The sequence below is a fragment of the Pituophis catenifer genome, unplaced genomic scaffold (assembly GCF_029215685.1).
Source record: "Pituophis catenifer annectens isolate HBS135680 unplaced genomic scaffold, rPitCat1.0.hap2 SCAF_1, whole genome shotgun sequence".
Lineage (NCBI taxonomy): Eukaryota > Metazoa > Chordata > Lepidosauria > Squamata > Colubridae > Pituophis > Pituophis catenifer.
The window spans coordinates 114880402-114896229 of record NW_027256881.1 but is presented as its reverse complement, the minus strand read 5'-3'; the positions used below and the strand labels follow the sequence as shown (position 1 = coordinate 114896229).

Below are 15828 nucleotides of genomic sequence, written 5' to 3'. Positions count from 1 at the left end.
AAGCATCTTTCTACATTCTAGAAAGTTTTTTTGGTGTCATACCAATGGTACATCATTTTATAAAAAATATTTTTTACAATCACATATTTACTCATTAATCCATCTGTATATTATACCCAAAGCTCTTAACCAATGTTATCATACACTCTTTAATTTGTTCTTCCAATTTTAGTAAAAGCTTGAACATTTTAGCAATTACATGTTCACAATTTGCAGGTAATTCAGTTTCAAATGCTGACTCATGTTCAGTTCCAAGGGTCTTTTTGTCCACTTTAAATTGTTCTCTTAATTGTACATAAATCATTGGAAACTTGGGAGCTCATTTTTTGCTGGCAGACCACTTGGGCCACCAAAGGCACAAATGATGTCATGCTGGCCATGCCCACCCTGGCCACACCTACCCCAGCTCCCCAAGGTTAAACATAACCCTGATACGGCCCTCAATGAAATCGAATTTGACACCCCTGATTTATACTGTATGCCATCCAACTCTTGCTCTGGTTATAAATAAACCAATAAAATACAAATAGTAAAAATAAAATAAAATAAAATACAGTAAATGCAACAAAGCCAGAAATTTCACTTGATTCTATGTACATTTCTTTTCACACTACAAACTTTTTTATTCAGGTTTCAGCTTCTGTATCACCAAATGAATGCATACTTGTTAAAGGAAAATTGTACTCTGTGTTAAAACAAATAGGCAGAGGAGGATCTAGTAAGGTAAGATAATACTGTAATATAAATTTGTTTGATTTGATGAAAGCTGTTATTTGTGAGAAATGGTTTGTTGTGAAAAAAACACATATATCTACTTTAAACTTTTATTGCATTAAGATCATAAACATACAATTTTATGTTTTATGTTTCCCTTCTTCATTATATAGTTTCTCAATCATCCTCAAATTGTTCATACCGTTTATCATACAATTCAGTTGAAACCTCAAATTAGTATAGAAAAAAGGAATGAATACTAAAGTGCAAAATCCATTAATTGGGTGAATTAGGATCAATCAAAATTACACAAAATGTACAAATTTGCCAGATCATCAAAATTTGTTAAGCAGTATTTTTTCCCCCTCATTTCCATATTCTAATGATTCAGTTTGGAAAAAAGGGTAAGTAAATCTTAGCAGCTACCATATTTTTCGGAGTATAAGATGCAGCTTAGTTTTTGGGGAGGAAAAAAAAAATCTGCCTGTCAGATATTCACCTGGCTAACATCCTTAGTCTGGTCAGCTTCAGCACATTAGTTTGCTGGTTTTGAGCACGTGTATGCACGCTTTTTATCCCCTGCTTGGGGATAAAAAAACAGCTTCTAAAGCACAGTTGACCTTTGGAGAGAGAAGCAATGAGAGAAGCAGGTGAAGAGCAGAAGATTGCTTCACTTGCTAGCACCTCGTTAGGGCTGAAAAATAGCTTCTAAAGCACAGCTGAGAGGGAGCAGCAATGAGAAAAGCAGGCAAAGCACGGAGATCGCTTCACTCACTAGCGCCTTGTTAGGGCTGAAAAAAAGCTTCGAAAAAGATACATTTGGAGTATAAGACGCACCCAAATTTTCAGCCTCTTTTAGGGGGGGGGAAGTGTGTTTTATACTCTGAAAAATATGGTTCTTTTGAGCACAATAGTGTCTGCTTTTGAGCAGATCAGCATAAGACTCCATTATTTTATTTATTTATTTATTTGTTTAAATTTCTATACCGCCTTTCTCCAAATAGGACTCAGGGCGGTGCACAGCCTAAGTAAAAACAAAGCATACCAAATTTAAAAAACAGTATTAAAATAATTAAATATTCTGGCCGTAAATTAAAACAACCCAAATTAAAATCAATTTAAAATTTAGCTCAAGCCAGCCCAGCTAGTTGAAATAAATAGGTTTTCAGGGCCCGACGAAAAATCCGGAGGTCTGTTATTATACGTAACTCTGGGGGAAGGTTATTCCAGAGGGTGGGCGCCGTCACAGAGAAGGCTCTCCCCCTGGGGGTCGCCAGCCGACATTGTCTGGCGGACGGCACCCTGAGGAGGCCCACTCTGTGCGAGCGTACTGGCCGGTGGGAGGCTATTGGTGGCAGTAGGCGGTCTCGTAAGTACCCTGGCCCTAAGCCATGGAGCGCTTTAAAGGTGGTCACCAACACCTTGAAGCGCACCCGGAAGACCACCGGGAGCCAGTGCAGCTCGCGCAGGAGAGGTGTCACATGGGAGCGCCTCGTCGCCCCCATAATCCCCCGCGCGGCCGCGTTCTGGACCAGCTGGAGCCTCCGGGTGCACCCCAGGGGGAGCCCCATGTAGAGAGCGTTGCAGTAGTCCAGGCGGGAAGTGACTAGTGCCTGAATGACTGTGCGTAGAGAGTCCCGATCTAGAAAGGGGCGCAACTGGCGTATTAGGCGAACCTGATAAAAAGCCCCCCTGGCCACGGCTGTCAAATGGTCTTCTAGAGACAGCTGTGCGTCCAGGAGGACGCCCAAGTTGCGAGCCCTCTCCGTGGGGGCGAGTGATTCGCCCCCAATAGCCAGCGATGGCGTCAGCTGGCTATATCGGGACGCTGGAAGCCACAGCCACTCGGTCTTGGAGGGGTTGAGTCGGAGCCTGTTTCTCCCCATCCAGGCCCGCACGGCCTCCAGGCACTGGGACATCACTTCAAGGGCATCGTTGGGGTGGCCTGGGGTGGAGATGTACAGCTGGGTGTCATCAGCGTACTGATGGAACTCCACCCCGAAGCCACGGATGATCTCACCCAGCGGCTTTACATAAATGTTGAACAGAAGGGGCGAGAGGACCGACCCTTGTGGCACCCCACAAGCAAGGTGCCTCGGGGTCGACCGCTGCCCCCCCGTCAACACAGATTGCGACCGGTCAGAGAGGTAGGCGGAGAACCACCGCAGAACGGTGCCCCCCACCCCCAACCCCGCCAACCGGTGCAACATGATACCATGATACCATTATTCAATACTTCATTTTTTTGGCCAGCAGAATCCAATTTATTCATTAATTCAGAATGTTAACACATACAACACACATAACAGTGGTATATACCTGTGTTTTTTTTAATAAAGTGACTAAGATAGTATGTGAAAAATAAAATATCAATAGATTACATCAGAGGTTCCCAAAGCTCAGTTCACCGCGCCCTTGGTGTTGCAAAAATATGACATTGAAAATGGATCTCAAAAATTTAAAGTATCCCATAGCACTTTGGGGAGTTCACTGTAGCACCTTAAGGTGCAACAGTTCACAGCTTGGAATTTATTTTATCCGTTATTTGAAAACAGATCATAATTATTCTTGAGACTAAAACATTCTGTGTTGAAAAGATACTTGTTTCATGTGTATAACCATGAAAATACATTTTTATATTTGATTATATAAAACCACAGAGTAGACTGTTCTACTGTGGTATTCCAACCACAGAGTAAGTAGACTGTTCTAGCAGCTCATATCTTTTCCTTGAAAAAAATGCCGGATCTATTTTAGAAAGCATGGTTTGGACACCTCTACTCCAATTCAGAGTATGCACAGGTAGTGGATATCAACAAAAGTCCCAAATATGATCATAACATTGGATGTAATCCTAAAACTGCAATCCTATGTATGCAAGGCTAATACTTTATGTGATTTCAGTGGCTGAGATTTTTGTATACAGATTTCTACCATCAAATCTGTATATATATTTGCATAATGCATAATGCTATTTATCTACCTCCCTCCCCCCCCCCCCTCCAGTAGCCTACCCAGCTGGGTTTTGTACCAAATGGAACTTCTGGACAGCCTTCAAAGCTAGCTTATTTGGAACACATCATATGGAACACATCCAATTAGGAGTTTATTAGGTGTGAGTCATGGAAAACTATTTTAATTCAAAAACAGTTACCATCAGCCAAAATTAATCTAGAATTTTACTCTTCTCTTAGAGCTCAAAAAGTTCAGATCTCTAAATATATAAATTAATAAAAAGCTGGTTGAAAAGTACATTATAGAAGGATTTTTAATTAAAAAATTGACATACTTTTTCAGCAAATGCTTTTAAACCAACAATAACAATGCTAAATGGTTATACATATTAATTGTCCTTAACATTGCTCCAGAAATATGCAAATATATGGATAATCTTGAGTCGGTGATAAATACTTGACTCTCCTAGTGATAAGAATGCATATATTTAATGCCATAAATAAGTTAGTTTTGAGACTTTGAAAGTAATGCAGGAATAATCATATACTGTTTAAAGGCTCAAAACAAGATTGTGGATAGTGATGAAGCTGTGAAAATAAAACATTGGTTCATTGGTTTTAATATAGTGTATTAAATGGGAAATGGACCTCAGCCAAGCCTGTTGTATTTATTATTTAATATATGATTGAGGATTCTGCTTTTTAAAAAAATATAGAGTATTTTTTATTATACTGTATGTTGAAATTCATAGCCTTGTGCTGGTTAATGAATGCAGTAAAGTTATGTATCTATCCAAAATAAAATGATAGAGTAAATACAGCAATATATTAAAAAGAATCTAGTTATGTTTTTTTTAATTGGGTTTTAAAGGTATTTCAAGTACTTGATGAAAAGAAACAGCTTTTTGCCATCAAACATGTTAATCTAGAAGAAGCAGATCAACAGACCATAGAAAGCTATAAAAATGAGATTGCTCACTTAAACAAACTTCAGCAACATAGTGATAAGATCATCCGACTTTATGACTAGTAAGTAAGCTTTTGTAAAATCAGTTTAATCCCTCTTTCTGCCTCCATACATACACGCTCAGATTAACTTTTATTTTTGCAACTATTTTAGTGAAATCAGTGAGAAGAATGTCTATATGGTGATGGAATGTGGAAATATTGATCTTAATAGCTGGCTTAAAAAGAAAAAAACAATTAATCCATGGGAAAGGAAAAGTTATTGGAAAAACATGCTGGAAGCTGTCCATACAATTCACCAACATGGTAACTACTGTTTGCATGTTCGAACTCTGTTCTTTAGAATAGCTTCTCTCAGGAACAACTGCAAGGAATACAGTTAGAATAGTATAACTGAAGTCAGAAAATAAAATGGCACAACAATAGATGCATGATATGGTAGGAGTAAAATGCACATTCAAAGAGTTTCTAAAAAGAAAAATTCCTGTTAAGTCCACTTTCACCCATATGTATGATATGATCCTTTCAACTTTGCCTTAGTTACAAGGATATTGTTGGTTACTACAGTATCACGAAAAAGTTTGCTCATCCAGGTCTTAAGATAAACTAGATATAAGAGAAAGTGTTATAATTCATTGTTAGAGTCATTAATATTCAGCTATGCAAACAAAGAAAAATGATAGTTAAGAATAAAGATGTTTCTTGGAAGATTTGAGGCACTTCAACAGTATCCTATCTGAGAAGATGAAGGGAGAAAGAAAACAATTCGTCAGCATATGGGCGTGAAATTTTGCCTGAAAAGCAATTCATACTTCTCTCTGATTTAAGAAAAAGGGTTTCCCAGAGCTAGCTGTGATAAAAAAATTGTAAAAATATATTATTATTAAATATTAAATAATGCTACATTTCAGTTAGATATATTTATACGCCAACGCACTAAAGATAGGATATTTTTTCTATCAGTTCTGACAGGAATTACTTATATAGGTACACACATTTCTAATAAGTAATTTTACTCTAGAAAGTCTGAGAAGCCCTTGCAAAAGAATTCAGTAACTGCTGCTATATAGAAAAAATCCTGTCGTGAAGTTTAATTTATGTGCTTCTTTTCCAAGTTGAGCTATAGAATAAGGTAGGTGGCCTTTGGGTGGGAGACTTGGAATCTTGCTTTGAGAACAGACAGATTTGCTATAAAATTGTTTTCCTCTGGCCATGTGTGAGCTGTCAGACTGCGTTTTGTTGTTGACACAATATTGTACACAATACCAAATGCATGTGTAGGTTTCATTGAAATTAATAAGATAATTGTGTCAGGTGTGAAAATATTTCTTAGTCAGCAAACTCCTCAGCTGCTTATTGCTTATAAAGCTATTTCTGTATTCTATAATTGAACTAGGTATTACAATACAGGTAGCCTTTGACTTATGACCACAATTGAGTCCAGAATTGATGTTGCTAAGTGAGAAATTTGTTGAGTTTTGCCCCATTTTATGACTTTTCTTGCCACAGTTGTTAAGTGAATCACTGCAGTTGTTAAGTTAGTAACACAATTGTTAAGTGAATCTGGATTCCCTGTTGATTTTGCTTGTCAGAAGGTTGCAAAAGGGGATCACATGATTCTGGGACACTGCAACCGTCATAAATATGAGCCAGTTGTCAAGCATCTGAATGTAAAGCATGGGACCAGGGGGATGCTGCAAGGGTCATAAGTGTGAAAAGGATCATAAGTCACTTTTTTCAGTGCTGTTGTAACTTTGGTCACTAAATGAACTATTATAAGTCGGGGACTACCTGTATTTAAGAGGTTCATACACATTTTCTCATAAAAAAGGAGTGTAGCTTATAAATTAGCATAGAGACATTCTATTTAAAATAACTTAAACACAAGTACAGCAAGTAAAACGGGAAAAACCAAAACTAATGATAATGATAGTTAAATAACAGGCAAATAAATTATTATTATTGTAAACTTCATTATTAATTATCGTGTTTCCCCAAAAATGGGAAGACCCTGCCTTATATTTTTTTGGAACCCTGAAATAAGAGCTTGGCCTTATTGCCATGTGCTCAAAAGCCCGATTGGGCTTATTATCAGGGGATGTCTTATTTTGGGGGAAACGGGGTATATTAACTTCATTATTGATATAATTAATTGTATTAATTATTATTATTACCAAAGGCTGGTACAAAACCAAACCAAACAACATTTCCCCCAATAGTTACAAATCAATCCCATCAAATTATTTTAGAACTTAACAGCAACCCTACTTAGCAAATATTAACACTAAAACAACCATCATAACAGCAGTACATTTAAAACAATGCCTTGGAATTGGGCAAAATATTTATATATCCATAATAATGTAAAGAGGTGTTTAATTAGAACTGTCGGCTAAATAAGATTTGGGTGGAAAAAACTCTACAGACTTTACACTAACCAACTACTAAAAAAAAAAAAGTGCCCCCTTTTAGCCCCCTTTAAAACCAATCAGATTTTCACAGAAACCAAAGGAGGAAGGAAGCTGATTATAGGCTCTTGAGGCAGCAAATTGCATTTCAGGATGAGGCCGTCAGAATTGCTTTCTTATGAATTGCTATCATCAGTCTCTAAAGACATCAGCATGGAAAAGTAGCAATGAATCTTAAATGAGGGACAGGTTGAAATAGATGCAGTCTTCCAAGTAGCTAGATCCCAATTTACAGACTATTTAAAATTCTAAAAATAAAAGGCAGGATTTCAAACTGCAGTTTATTTATTTATTTATTTATTGGTTCGATTTATATGCTGCCCTTCTCCGGAGACTCAGGGCAGCTTACGATGCGTTAAGCAATAGCCTTCATACTTTTGTATATACCTGCTTAGTAGGGCTTTTGGCCCCCCCTAAGCGGTGTTCTTTTTTATACAAAGTCAGCTTATTGCCCCCACAATCCGGATCCTCATTTTACCTATCTCGAAAGGATGGAAGGTTGAATCAACCTTGAGCCTGGTGAGATTTGAACTTGCAGTAATTGCAGGCAGCTGGTGCTATTTAACAGCACTTTAGTCTGCTGCGCCACCAAGGCTCTTAATTGGAATTACACATTGTAATAGAAATATTCAGTACTATTTGAGGATTCCAGATGTTTTCAGAGGCAATCAATAGAGAAGATGACGATGTTCTGATGTGTCATTTATGCAGTGGGCAAACTAGGAGAAAAAAATATAATTCAAAATTGCACATGAGCCTCCAGAGAGTTTTCTAAACCAGGTGTTCTACAATATCATATAGCAGAAAAGGTCCAGTGATATCAGGGACAAATAAACCCTCCACTCCTGATTGCCTAGATACTTTACATATGATTTTCATTTTTTTTTCTACCTTGTGTTTTTGTTTGTGGGTAAATAATAATAATTCTTGACACACTTTGAATTAATTGAACAAATTTTAATTTGCAGGTATTGTTCATAGTGATCTGAAACCAGCAAACTTTCTATTAGTAGATGGAATGCTGAAACTAATAGATTTTGGCATTGCAAATCAGATGCAGCCAGATGTGACTAGCATTGTTAAAGATTCCCAGGTGAGACAATTGTGAACTACTAAACATAAAAGAAGCAATTATCTTAAATAATTACTTGTTGTTTGATAATGGAGTATGATAAGAACATGTTGTAATCAGGAAACATTCAGCAACATACACATTGCATTTGTGTGTTTCATTTACTTTCTTTCTTGGTACACTTGGACAGAGTCAAATCTTATTTTTCCAAACATTTAGGTTGAAGGATTCATAATGAGAGAGAAAAGTGAATTGTGCTAGCTCTTAAGGTTCCAGTTATTTCACTTTGTTGCTGACAACTTTAAGGAGAGTCTTCTATATGTAAATGTATGGGACTATGAAGTGTATTAAACATCTATCTAAGGTTTTAAAAACATAAGACAATAGCCTGGTCTCTAATGTGGCTTTAGCTCTCATTATTCCATAATTAAAGCTATTCTGATTAAAGCTGATGAGAAGCTAGAATCCAACAAGTCTAATATTTAAATGGCCATCTTTAGGTTTAAAAGTGGAGTATCTGCTGCCCCATCACTGCAATATGGTTAATTCACTGCAATTCACTGTTACTTGTAGAACTGTTCCACTTTTAAAGTAAGGTTAAGCAATTGTGAATGGGTTGTATGACTGCACTGGTTTCTCAGTAAAACAAGTTTCTCTTGTTATGACAATAGCTAAATTAGTGTAGTTATTACTGATTCTAGAGTGAATTAGGATTCTTATTTTACTAAAATTCTTAACCAGAGAACCTAATTATCCTTTAGCATGGTTAATATTAGTATCCATTAACATCTTATCAGGGATTCCTGACATGATGTAAAAAATATTAGGGCAGGGTACATAGCATCCCTAGACATATATTAGAATTAAAATGGCTGAATTCTTATGAGGTGTCGGAGTTCTCTTGAAATGTTCAGTAAGACAGTCAAAAGCCTGTAAGAGCTTTGGGATTAAATTGCTAAAATCTCATGCTATTTGGGGGGGGAAAGTTTGATTTGTAGCATCCATGAGTATTCTTAAAACCCAAAAAGGAACTAAATCTCTAATATTATATTTTAAATTTTAAATCAGTTATACAAGTGTTAAATGTAACTATTATTTAAATGTACATAATCCTATTTTTTATGTTAAAAGGTCGGCACCATTAATTACATGCCACCAGAGGCGATCAAAGATATGTCTTCCAGTGCAGAAAATGGCAAGTCAAGATCAAAGGTAATATATTCTTCCTATAGTTCAAAGGATAAAGTATTGATATTGTTTTCTAAATTGGAGAAAATTTTATTTGAACAAGGAGATAGAAATAAATTATAAGGAAGCTTGAGAAGAAGGCTGAGGCAAACTCCTTATTCCAATCATTACCCCTTTCTTCTGAAACAAAATGGAAGAAAAAGTTCATCTTAAATGTGGCCAACTGCTGATTTTGCCCATGGGATTTATTTATGCAGCACGAAATTGTGAGGGCTGTGTATGCTTTAATAGCAATAGCATTTAGACTTATATACCACTTCACAGTGCTTTACAGCCCTCTCTAAGCGGTTTACAGAGTCAGCATGTTGGTTATTGTGTCATTCTCCAGATTTGTTAACATAGTTTGGGTAGAACCTTTATTGATTCTTCTTTTGTTGCTTGCCATATTATTTTAGATAAAAGCCTTTCAGAGACTTTTTTTCTGAAGCTTTGTTTCTGGGGCTTGTTTTCTGAAGCTTCTTTCAGCCTCTGAAATCTCCATTTGCGAGGCTGGGCGGGGCTACATTCGGAGTATAAGATGCACCCAGATTTTCAACCTCTTTTTGGGATGAAAAAGGTGTGTCTTATACTTTAAAAAATACGGTAATATTAATAGAAGATGACTTGCTTAGAGAGTAAGGGGCATTATTCCCTTAGGGATCTGTAACAAGTTAATGACATCAAAATGATGACATCTGTGTTGAAATATTATGCAAATGATGAAGTTATGTAATCTGCATCTAAGAGTACAACTTGTCATCCACTGACCTCTGGTTAGTGCAATGGTGTTGGCCATTGCTTTCTTTTGTCCTCATATTTATGTTCTTCCATACCTGGCCTTCTATAGTGAATTGTCTTTGCTTCTTAATGTCAGGAAATTGACAGGGACTCCTCCCCCTCCAATGGTTGGTTTGAACTATTTGGTCCTTGATGCCAAAATTTAGCCCACAGCAACTTCAAGTAATGTTGCTTTCAAGTACAAAAATAAAATTGGGGTGATATAGTGCCTGATTTCTTCGCCCTGGCCTTATCTTTACTGTACATTTCTACTGATACATAGGCAAGTTGCATGATGTAGAACTACTGCCACCTCCATATGATTTCACATTATGCTGTGCTGTTGCTGATACAGTTGTTCAGAACCACTTCCTCAAGTGTGGATGTTCTGCTTTCCTGTCCAGTTTTCTTTGTCTACTCTCACCTATTTTTTTGTCATCCCTGAGATTCAGCTGAATCTGTTGTTAAGGAGGTTAGATCATACAAAGCATCATACATGCAGATGCTTTGGTATTTAATTTGTGATTTAACGGATGCAAATTTTTAGCATTCCTTTATCATATTCCTGAAAGCTTGACCTGTTAATGCCACTTAGATTGTTTACCTTGGAAGTGTTGACTTTTGGTTAATTATCTTTCACTTTCATTGATTTGACTGTGAATTAACGACATGTACAGCTGTTAATATACACCACTTTGGTGGTATGCAGAATCACAATGTATGATTGTATAAAATAAATGGTTCCCCTTACTGTGTAATCAGTTGTATCAGATACGGTTATGTTAAGAATGACAAGAATGTCAAAATAATGGCGTGATTGAGTGAACCTGTTTTTCTTTCTACTTTTTAGATTAGTCCAAAAAGTGATGTATGGTCATTGGGTTGTATTTTATATTGCATGACTTATGGAAAAACTCCATTTCAGAACATAACGAATTACATAACAAAACTTCATGCCATAATTGACCCTAATTATGAAATAATGTTTCCTGATATTGCAGAAAAGGATCTTCTAGATGTCTTAAAGGTAATATTTTGTATCTCTTTTTTATTTCATGCTCTGAGTTCTGCTTTATAGATAATTTTCCAAGTCATGATTTATTTTAATTATGTTTAAATATCCCAGAATATGGAGGCATGATAGGTTTCTTGATTTTATATTTCTTGATTTTATGTATATATCCTTTAGAATAATTGGTTTTATTTTCAATTATTTCCTAACTTTGTCTCCCCCCCCCCCAGAATTGTTTAATTAGGAATCCCAAGCAAAGAATATCTATCTCTGAACTCTTGATTCATCCTTATGTACATATACAGTCCAATTCACAAACAGGTAATTCAACTTTTCTAATAGATATTATTATTGCATTTATTTTACCAAAATTCTTTTGTTTAAAAGTGATTTTAAAAAAAACTATTTGCAGATTAAATTATGTATGCTATCTTAAGTTAGTTTACCAAAATTTTCAAACAGTTTTAAATCAAATCAGGGCATACATCTCAAACAGAATTTAATTTTAAATTCTCCTAGGACATCAAAATGCAAAAGGAACATCAGAAGAAATGAAGCATATTCTTGGTCAACTTATTGGCTTGAATTCTCCTAACTCTATTTCTAAAGCTGCTAGAGTAAGTATATAAGTAATATCACTGCTAGTATAATTAAAATGAAAATAAAATCATGTTAGAACTATATAATTCTCGCTCAGAGTTTCTTCGGGGGAGAGAGAAATAGGCTGATAAGAGTCGTGAATGTTTAATGAGAAATAGTTTCAAGAGTTAGTGAGTAAATGATAAGGAATTATGTTGTTAATGAAATAGAAGCTCTTATAAAGTAGACAAGGGATGCAGTGGCTCAGTGGCTAAGATGCTGAGGTTGTCAATCGAAAGGTCGGCAGTTCAGCGGTTCGAATCCCTAGTGCCACGTATCGGGGTAAACTCCCGTTACTTGTCCTAGCTTCTGCCAACCTAGCAGTTCGAAAACACGTAAAAAATGCAAGTAGAAAAATACCACCTTTGGTGGTAAAGTAACAGCATTCTGTGCGCCTTTGGCATTTAGTCATGCTGGCCACATGACCACGGAGATGTCTTCGGACAGCGCTGGCTCTTTGGCTTTGAAACTGAGATGAGCACCACCCCTAGAGTCGGGAACAACTAGCACATATGTGCGAGGGGAACTTTTACCTTTACTATAACGTAGACAATGATCAATAGTTTGAGTTAGATGAAGTGGGGCACTCTTCTACACAACTAGTCCTTGCTTAACATCTGTTCATTCAGCAACTGTTCAAAATTACGACAGTGCTAAACAAAGGGACTTAACACCAGTCCTCACATTTCTGGCTGTTTAATTACTCGCATGGTCACATGAACAAAATTCAGGCTTACTTGAGCCTACCTGTATTTATGATTGCCTATTACCCAGTTGCTCCCACCTCCCAGCCCTGTCCACTGCCCACTGCCACACTGTGTGCCACTACTGTACCAGGGGAGCCTTTGTGCCACCTTTCATGCTGGTGCTGCCCAGGCTTCTCTCATGCTGCGACCAGGGACTCTTTGTGCCCTGGCCAAGGCCTGTATTTGCATAGAAGACTCTAAAAGGGTCCTCTTCCCACCCAGCACAGCAAGAAAAGATAAAATGAGCTGTGGATAATTGAGGAAACTTAATTTTCTTCCAAGAAATTGTCGGTGGGGGTGGGAAGTATTTACAATACACTGTGTTCTAATCTTGAGGGGATCAGTATTATGAGTATAGTTATATTCCTGAATGTCTGTAATTCCAGCTCATTCATTAAGTGTGCTTTGAAATGTCAAGTTATTTTAAATGAAAAAGTTTAGAAATGTGGAAATAGCCATTTGATTTCTCATGGATTTCCCTGATTTTTTTAAATGAAAAATTTCATCATGCCAATTTGAGTTTAGATACAGAAATTAAAATACAATTTAATTCAACAATGTGCTTCTAATTTGTTTGATCAAAATAAGCAATATATACTGTGGGGCTTTCTAACAACTCATATTTATGGACATGATTTCCAATTCCTTTTGAAAACAATTACAGAAAAATACATTAATCCTTTGTCTTAATAAAACATTTAAATAATTTTTTAATTAAAATTGATGTTTTTACTAAAATGGTAGAGAAGTCTTATAAGAAAGTATGAATATACTCTAAATTATTAATTATTAAATCTGCCACTCCTGAGCTTGGCCAAAATAAATTCCAGAAGATTATTTGCAATATGTGTTGGGAAGAGTAAGGAAAATGTATCTTTCCAAAGCTATGTAAACTAATGAGATTCAACTGTAAATCAGCAGGTACTACAGAACCCTTATTTTTATACATGCACAAACACTTTAGTCAAGCCTCAGAAATACAGCTTTCTCACTAGCTGCTTTTGATCCTGCTAAGAAAATTATTTTGCTATGTTTTGCTGTATTTGTAACATCAAGCAGGTTTCCTTGATGGTTATTTCTTTTTCTCCTCCAAAAGAATAAAAAAGTAGAAAACAAGAAGAGAAAAATAAGGGCTGCACCAAATTATGTTACAAATTCTGTTATTTGCAGGATGTGTGTAAGATTGGAACTCCCTTTGTATGCTTTCACTGTGATTGTGTATATACTGAACTGGCACTTACATACCACTGCTGCAGAAGTTTTAGAAAAAAAAAATGGTCTCCTAAGTGGCTGAAAGAATGGAAGAAAAATGGAAGCAAAAATAAAAACTTGGGGTGGGAAGAAGAGTAAATATTTATTAAGGATTTGTTTTAGTTAGAAATGACGACAAAAACGGATTAAGCTCTGTTCCGTGGGGGTGGGGGTGGGGGAGAAAGTAAGGGGATTTGAAAATAAAGAGGAAAGATTTAATAATTTGTCTTGTCTTTTTAAATTTCAGACTTTATATGAGCAGTGCAACAAAGGTGAAGGTTTAGATGTGTCTGCTTTTTCAAAATCTGACAGTCGGACAACCTGGAAAACAAAGTAATAAGGCCTGATTTACAAAAGATATTAATGAAAATAAGATATTCTAAGCAAAGGCTGGTACCATCTGGATATATTTGTCTTGCCACTTACAAATACTTTTCATCATTTGTTCATCTAGTATTTGCATATGAATATTATGGAGCACCCCTGCTATATAACATGCTGGTCTGCTGTTATATTTGAATAGCAAATACTTGTGGATTAGTTGAGTAAAAGCTTAGCTGCAATTCTGAATCTTGAGAGAAATATTTTGACTTGTTTTAAGATGAACTAAGGAACTCTAGTTCTGGGCAACTATCTTTAAGAATCAAGTCAATTAATTATCAGATTCAGCTGCCATTTTTTCATGTTTTGCTGTGGTAGATACTATAAAAGCAGTACTTCAAATTATGCTGCTTTTATCCATTATTTTATCCTGTACATATTCCTATGGAAAGATTTTGATGTATAGATGATACAGTCTACTGATACTGATGTTCAACTTTGTAAATAAAAAGATATTCATCCTGTGTTAATCTTCTTGCAGTTTCTAAGTAAACAGAACATCCTATAAAAATCAAATATTCTGATTTGAAAAGCTTAATAAATTAGTGATCCTGAAATTGAAATTGTAATCTATTAATTCTGATTCTATAAATTGGTTCCTCTTTACTGTTAAGTTTGGAGGTTTTCTTTTAATTTTTGATTTAACTATGTTATTACTTAGATAAACCTTTTGTGATGAGAAATTTGCATTGCAGTTTTATAATTTTCAGGTCAGCTCCTATTTCCTATGGGAAATATTTCCTGTGTCGTAAAAAAGACAAAAAAAAAAAAAATAAGAACAATTTCCTGTGCAGAGACATTCCCTCACTCAATTAATTCTTTCCTAACAATCACAATGGACAAGTGCCTAAAACACAAATAAATGTCCTAATCCTCACAAGGTTCTGATTTAACTCCTTAGGTCCCCAGAAGTAACATGGATTACCTTTTCACTCTGAAATATAACACTACTTAAACACAGCTGATTCCTCTTAGATATTTTATGGTCTTGAAAATCCTTGGAGATGCCACTCCCTTCCCAAGGAATGGGTGTAGAAGAAGACAGGCAGAATCCTCCAGCTCTGAAGCATCACAGGAGGAGTCACAAAGGGATGGGTTGGGAACTGGATAAGCACTTACGCAAATATGAGATGGTAGATTGACAAAACTAGTCTAGCCTCTTCTACAGTTTCTCTTTTTTTAAGCAGATTTGATCTGTTGCCTTCATTTAAAAAAAAAAAATCTCCTTTCAGGCTGTTTTGACTTGGTAATTTCATGGACATCTTGGAAATATTATAGAGCAGTTTGCCATTATCTTTTTTCTATAATTATGTGAGGGCCCCCATGTTCCCAGCCCAATCTACAACCATGGATTTTTTTTAGTGATTTCACATCTAAGTACTAAGCAGGATTAGTTAGTTCTGAAGTTACCGTGTTTCCCTGAAAATAAGACCCTGTCTTATATTTTTTTGAACCCTGAAATAAGCGCTTGGCCTTATTTTCGTGGAGGTCTGATTATTTTGGGGCGTATGGAGCAAAATGGGGCTCCTCTTGCCGTCTTACCTGATTTCCAGCTTGTTTAAATATTTTCGGGGGGGGAGGCTTATTTTAGCGCATGCGCTCAAAAGCTCGATTGGACTTA

The 15828-nt window shown here is 36.2% G+C and overlaps 1 protein-coding gene across 1 annotated transcript in view; it reads left to right on the top strand.

Annotated features, from left to right (window-relative positions):
* The window catches only part of TTK (TTK protein kinase), a 31993-nt gene extending 17695 nt beyond the window's left edge, over positions 1 to 14298 (top strand). Inside the window, exons 13-21 of the mRNA XM_070954360.1 lie at positions 631 to 723; positions 4540 to 4697; positions 4789 to 4940; positions 8071 to 8195; positions 9306 to 9386; positions 11029 to 11205; positions 11421 to 11511; positions 11710 to 11807; positions 14074 to 14298. Coding sequence (XP_070810461.1) covers positions 631 to 723; positions 4540 to 4697; positions 4789 to 4940; positions 8071 to 8195; positions 9306 to 9386; positions 11029 to 11205; positions 11421 to 11511; positions 11710 to 11807; positions 14074 to 14163 — 1065 coding nt within the window. The 3' untranslated portion in view covers positions 14164 to 14298. The remainder of the gene's footprint in view (positions 1 to 630; positions 724 to 4539; positions 4698 to 4788; positions 4941 to 8070; positions 8196 to 9305; positions 9387 to 11028; positions 11206 to 11420; positions 11512 to 11709; positions 11808 to 14073) is intronic.
* Positions 14299 to 15828: the final 1530 nt, after the last annotated feature.